General features: G+C 37.0%; 1 protein-coding gene across 1 annotated transcript; it reads left to right on the forward strand.

Moving 5' to 3' along the window:
- Positions 1-326: 326 nt before the first annotated feature.
- Positions 327-4,696, forward strand: LOC143853090 (uncharacterized). The gene is made up of 5 exons (XM_077362810.1): positions 327-488; positions 602-667; positions 2,384-2,567; positions 4,203-4,292; positions 4,371-4,696. The coding sequence occupies exons 1-5, from the start codon at positions 405-407 to the stop codon at positions 4,523-4,525; spliced, it is 579 nt and encodes a 192-aa protein (XP_077218925.1). The 5' UTR covers positions 327-404; the 3' UTR covers positions 4,526-4,696.
- The last annotated feature ends 1,311 nt before the right edge of the window (positions 4,697-6,007 follow it).

The following is a 6,007-nucleotide window of genomic DNA, read 5'->3' on the forward strand; positions in this document are numbered from 1 at the left end:
ACAGCCGCTCATTTGATTGAACAATCAACGTCATATCAAGATTGATGTAGATATGACATATGTATGGTGGAGATGCAGCGAAATTATGTGATATAGGGCCCACGCATGGAGGTTCTTTTGTGGGTCCACTGTGTGGCACTTATATATAGTGATTTGAATGTCTGAAAATGTAGCCTCATTCTTCTATGGGCGTGGAAAAATATATAGCCTATGTTTCTCTTACAAAATATTAAATTTCTAGGGTATTGTTCGTAATTTTAAATAAAATGAGGGGCATTTCTTACTCCTACACCTTCTCCACGTTCTTATAATTGGTTACGTTGCAGGTCTGGAGTTGGAGCTCAAAGGCCTCTCTCTATTGACAAGAAAACAAGGAAGAAACATTCTATCTCTTAACGGTTTCTATGGAAGAAGACATGGTCTTGGGTTTTGAAGATGGAAGATTGTGGCTTCCTGCACACATTATTGGCGAGGCCTGTGATTCAAAGGTCTAATAACAATCTCTCTAGCTTCTCTCATGTGAAAATCTTGTTTAGTTTGAATTTCTTTATTAGAAAATAGCTTCATTGAATTTGGGTTTTTTCTGAACTTCTGTTTTCAGGTATATTCAAGGCCCCAACGTCATCGCCTCTTGCCAGATTCTCTGCTTGAAAACCCACTTCCTCCGGTACCCTTTTAACCCTTTTTTCTTGTTTTTTACTCAATTTACACATACAAACAAAGAGAGGTAGACAGAGAGAGACCCAGAAAATATTGGAATTTATAAGGAGAGCCCTTCTTCCATAGTGGTGTATATTGCTGTATGGGAAACTTTAGAGGCTTTGTGTTATTGCCCCCCTAAACTTTGGGCCTCTTTCTATTTTAGAAGTTGGGTCTGTAACTCAATAGGCTTTGCATCTAAACCTTGAGGTCTTAGGTTCAATCTCAGCTTACCTGCCAAAATAAAAATTAGGGTGTCTTTGGATATCTAAAAGTCATTTGCTTATAATCTGGTATGAAAATGGTTTTAAAGTTTTTTTTTTTTAACACGGAATATATCTAAGAACCCGCTTTTAAAGTTAAATATGATTATTATTTGCAGTTAGTGATTTACATGATATGGCTAATGGCTTCCTCCAAAGTGGCCTTATTGGCTTACATAATTGTATTTACAAATAGGGATTTGCTAGGGTCCATCGCAAAAGGCATTTCATGGAACATCTGTTGCATGAGAGAGCAGCCACAGAGGCTTACTTTCCAACAGATTTTGTCATTATTCATGAGGTGGCTGCTCTCTCATGCAACAAACGTTCGGCGAAATGTCTTTTGCGAGACCCTAGCAAATCACTTCAAATAAATTTTAATTTTTAGTAAATAAAAACAATATTTTTTTGCGAAATTTTTTTATTTTAATTTACTTTTACATATAGGACAAAGTGATATTGTAAGTATGCCTAATATTAAGGGAGGGAATAACAGGCCCGCCAATTTCTTATTACAAACATTTCTTTGTTAAACCTCTCAGTGTATGGTACAAACTATTTATTTCTTAGGCCTTCATATGGATGGATCATGATCCAAAATCCACTCCCATCGAATGATTCCAACCCTTCAATTATTATTAGGTGTGGAATTCAGGTCGCTTTTTAGGAATTTGGATTGAGCTTTTACCATAAAATCGGGTCGGGTTCAGTTTGATTCCAATTCATTTTTTTACCAAAAGCTCAACTCGACTCGACCCAAGTTGCGCTCCTAATTTTTCCCGTGACTACAGACCATACTTCGTAGTTTTCTGGCCATCTATTTAATAGACACAGATTGGAGGGTTAGAATTATCAACTCAAAGTGGGTTTTTGATACATATACGACACATCCACACATAATATATAGTTTGGGTCGTTGAACAATTTGGCCCCAATTATACTTTTGTCAACTTTTTCATGCAAAATATGCACCAATTTCGATTACGAATTGAAATAACTTCATGCACGTGGAACTTCCTCTTTGGTTGGTAGGAAAATGGAGGAAAGAAAAACCCTTTTAAAAGTTTCTCCCATTTTTCATTGTTTGATTAGGCAAGAAAAAGTGTTTGGTTTTAAAACAAGTAAACACTGTTCATAACTTTGTTAATGTGTGCAAATAGAACAAAAACAAAGTCAAGATGCACAGGTGAAAGGCGTGGGCCCATTGATACTAATTTCTTTGTAAATAGCTCTCAATCTTGGCAGGTCACCCAATATAGACTAAGGAAATTGACTGCTAATGTGTCATCAAATTCTCTTGAGGACTTTTCTGTATCTCATTTTTCCAGCATTCAGTTTTTCTACTTTGAAGAAAAGGGATTCAAATGACTGAGATAACTACTCCTACCCTTTACTAACATGTACTTATGTTGTTATTCTAGTATCATCAACCTTTTTCTAAGCCCAGATGGAAACCGCATCACAAGCCGCGGTTTCAGGCTAACCGTATGTCCGGCGGACCGGGAATGCAAGCCATCTTTCTAGATTCCGGCCAAAGATCATGTGGAACTGGTGTCTTCCTCCCCCGGAATGGTGGCAATGACTCCCAAACAAGCAAGAAACCAGGTATATCTATTAACCAATCCAAAATGACACTGAGGAATGGTATCATGAAACTAGGCCATGTTTGGATTGCCAGAATTTTTTGGAAAGGTTTGGAAAAGAAAAATATTTCTAAAATTTCCGATTTTTTTTTACACATGCACCAAAAAAGATAACTTGAGCAACCCTATTCAATTTTATTTAGAGGGACCTTCAATTTTTGATAACATTGCTCTAATTAAATTAACCATAATCAATTAATCATATCAGTTTCCTCTAAATCATGGAAAGAAAAATTTCCATCAGAAAAGTTTTTCTTGCACTTCAAATAGGGCCAAGTTTATTTAGTCTCCACAAGATTATGCATGAGGTTTCTAACATAAGAAAAAAGGGATTAAATAAAAATATGAAGCACTTAAAATAAATCATAGCATATTATATTATAGTATTATGGTCATTTATTCGTGCATTCATCCACCACAAAAGTTCTTGCCCGTGGTTTCCATCAGAAAAAAAAACATTTTATTTTTTTTAGGACTAGTGGAAGTCCAACTTTTAGCCTGGAGTTGCAAGTGCTTTTAGATCTTACCTTATAGTTGTGTGACAAACAATAGTTTTAACTTCTATTATCCATGTTTCCCCAGGTCATCTAATTATAATATATGCTAAGGTTACTGATACTCCCACTACCATGTTTTGGTAATGAGACGAACTCACATTGTCCTTTATAATTTAACCAGCTATCAAAAACTATTGCAATTCCCAAAAAGTACTTAGCTGCAAATTAGAATAGAGAAGACAAGGAGAATTCGTCTCTTCATCAAAACATGGTAGTGGGAATATCAGTACCCTATACTAAATGTAAATCATATCCTTCGTCGTTGATTTTTTTTTTTTTTTTTTTTGCATGAAAAATTCTTTTTGGAAAGCTTTATCTATAGAAAAAAATTAGAATTTTTCTATGGTGGATTTGTTTACACCTCATGCATAACATGGGCCGGGCTCACCATTTCACCTCATGTTTTGATGGGGTGGGTCCGACAATATCCACCCAAGCCATGCATTAAGGTGGGGCCCACCATTTTACACCTCATATTTTGGTATGGTAGGGCCTACCAATTTACACCTCCTGTTGCACATGCAAGATCTTTATTGTAATTTTTTGTCAGAATTATTTTCATGCAAACTCTTTATTAGAATTTTTTTTTCCATAAAATATAAATTTTCTACCATTTTCTATAGTCATTCCATGGAATTATTTTCCAAAAAATTTCCTAGTAAATTGCAAACTGACCTTGGATTTTTTCTGTGGAATTTTATTATCTTTGGATATTTTTTGTGCTCCTCATGGATAGCATGGGTGGGGCCCACTATTCCAAACCTCAGGTTTTGATGTGGTGGGGGCCCACCATTTTCTCCAGAACCCATGGATAACATAGCATGGGTGGGGCCCAGTATTTTAAACCTCATATTTTGATGTGGTGGGGCCCACCATTTCCACCCAAACCCATGCATAGGGTAGGGCCCATCATTTTACACTTCACCTGTTAATGAGCTGGGCCCACCTTTTACACCATGCATAGCATGGGTCACGAATGCAAGTATAATCTAACCATATATCTTGTTTAACACCGTCTTAATTCGGACGTTACCGTGTAGGTTGCTCTCCAGTCCTTCTCCCTTCCCGAATCGTGCAGGCCCTCAACCTTAATGTCCATGCATTAGGATCCCCTCTCATGCCTCAGCGAGGTTTGCCCCTCGAAAACTCCATTGATTATCTTGGCCTATTAAATCTATACTGTACTGAATATCTATCTTTGGTTGCAGAACCGAGAGACGAACATAAGAGCAAGATTCGCGATTTCATTCAAAATAAAACTGGAGATGAAGAACAGGATAGCGATTCTCCACTGTGCTGTGTTTTCTCAAAGTCTCGGAGCTCTTCCCCAGAGATATTTCTTCCAAAAGAATGGAGTTACTAGTTCACAAGAGAGATCAGTGGAGTCCAACTGTGACCAAGCTCTATAGAAGATAAGGTCCTTGGTGCTAGTGTTAATCTTGTATGATATTCTTGAATAAGAACAACATAGATTTCCTTGTGATTATGGCATTGTAATATTTGATTGGTATAGATAACAAATTGCTTTCATCGATATTGTTGATATTAATCACCTGCAGAGTGTGAGTGTTCATACAATATGATGACAGTTGTTGGGCCAAACTACAAGAAAAACACCTTATCACGACGAAGAGGAAAAAACATTGCCATTGGTCTGTCATCATGGCAAGATATGAAGCGACGGATGTTTCAGTTTAACCATCACAAAATCAGTCCCCATATATCCATTTAGGGACACCCTTTCTAGGGACGGACAATGTTCCATCCCTAAAGACATATGTCGATGGCTATTGTACTTTTGGGGACGGATTTTGTCCGTCATCATTAGTGTATTTCTTGTAGTGCATTAGGGAAATTGGATGATGCACCTATCCAATGGAAGGATATTTCTACATCCTAAATGGATGTACGCATGTGCCTTATAATCAAACTAAAGTGGACGTCTTATAAAAAAGGCTGAGAAGAAAAGAGCAAAAATAGTCTACTAGAAAGTTTTTTATTTAAGAGTTTTTATATAGTGCCCGACCATCAAGTACCCTCAAAACAGTACCGCTCCTGATATTTGATCCAACAGCAGCGCACTTTTTAAGATGCTGCTGTTGATCAAATATCAAGGGTCGTACTTTTGCAGTACCACCTTCATGTGATTTGACGGACGGGCATCATATAATTTCTCTTTATTTCATAAATGATCTAATGAAGCATGTTTCATCATTTAAGGGGTGTCAATGTGTTATGTGCCTAATCAGCCGTAACAAGAATAAACAAAAATAAATAAAAAAGAGGAGGGAGAGAGGTATCTAACTCCGGACAACCCACTACTAGACTCCCACGTTTTTGCAAGTTACACCCCCCATCTCTTGCAAACATGGCTGAGGATCATGGGTAGTGGGAGAAAATCAAGGGGTTGAGGGTGATTAGGAATTAGTTGGTAAGTACAACGGTGGCGGTGTTGTGGATTTAAAGGGGGACACGCCCCACCTGTGATCAATGGGATTCATCAACTTGAATGCATCAAAAAGATTGGTTAATCTTGCCCATAAAAATGACTTATTATGATTGAGAGTTTGGAGTTGCCACACACTATATTTTATGTGGTATTGAAAGTGGTGCTGTGTCTGAAATTACTGAAAAATTATTTTTATATGAATAGAGAGCAATGATCATTGCTTGCTCAAAATTTTAAATTTGTAGAGTTATCACATAGGAAAATAGCTCGAGGATTAAATTTAGTTTGATTTTTCAAAATCGAGAAAAACATATATTGAATCGTTGCACAATTGATTTGAAGATATGGACTTTCTTTAACCATTGACCAAATCAATCCACTTCTTGTTCACCTCTG

This window comes from Tasmannia lanceolata, unplaced genomic scaffold, assembly GCF_043159265.1.
Source record: "Tasmannia lanceolata isolate RefF3 unplaced genomic scaffold, GAP_Taslan_0.1 ptg000019l, whole genome shotgun sequence".
NCBI classification, from domain to species: Eukaryota; Viridiplantae; Streptophyta; class Magnoliopsida; order Canellales; family Winteraceae; genus Tasmannia; species Tasmannia lanceolata.

What these genes read in the sequence shown, in the direction of transcription:
- LOC143853090 (XM_077362810.1), top strand. Translation starts at nt 405, where the DNA reads ATGGAAGAAGACATGGTCTTGGGTTTTGAAGATGGAAGATTGTGGCTT. An exon ending in GCGAGGCCTGTGATTCAAAG is followed by an intron (nt 489 to 601) that starts GTCTAATAACAA and finishes TTCTGTTTTCAG; the next exon opens with GTATATTCAAGGCCCCAACG. An exon ending in TTGAAAACCCACTTCCTCCG is followed by an intron (nt 668 to 2,383) that starts GTACCCTTTTAA and finishes TTGTTATTCTAG; the next exon opens with TATCATCAACCTTTTTCTAA.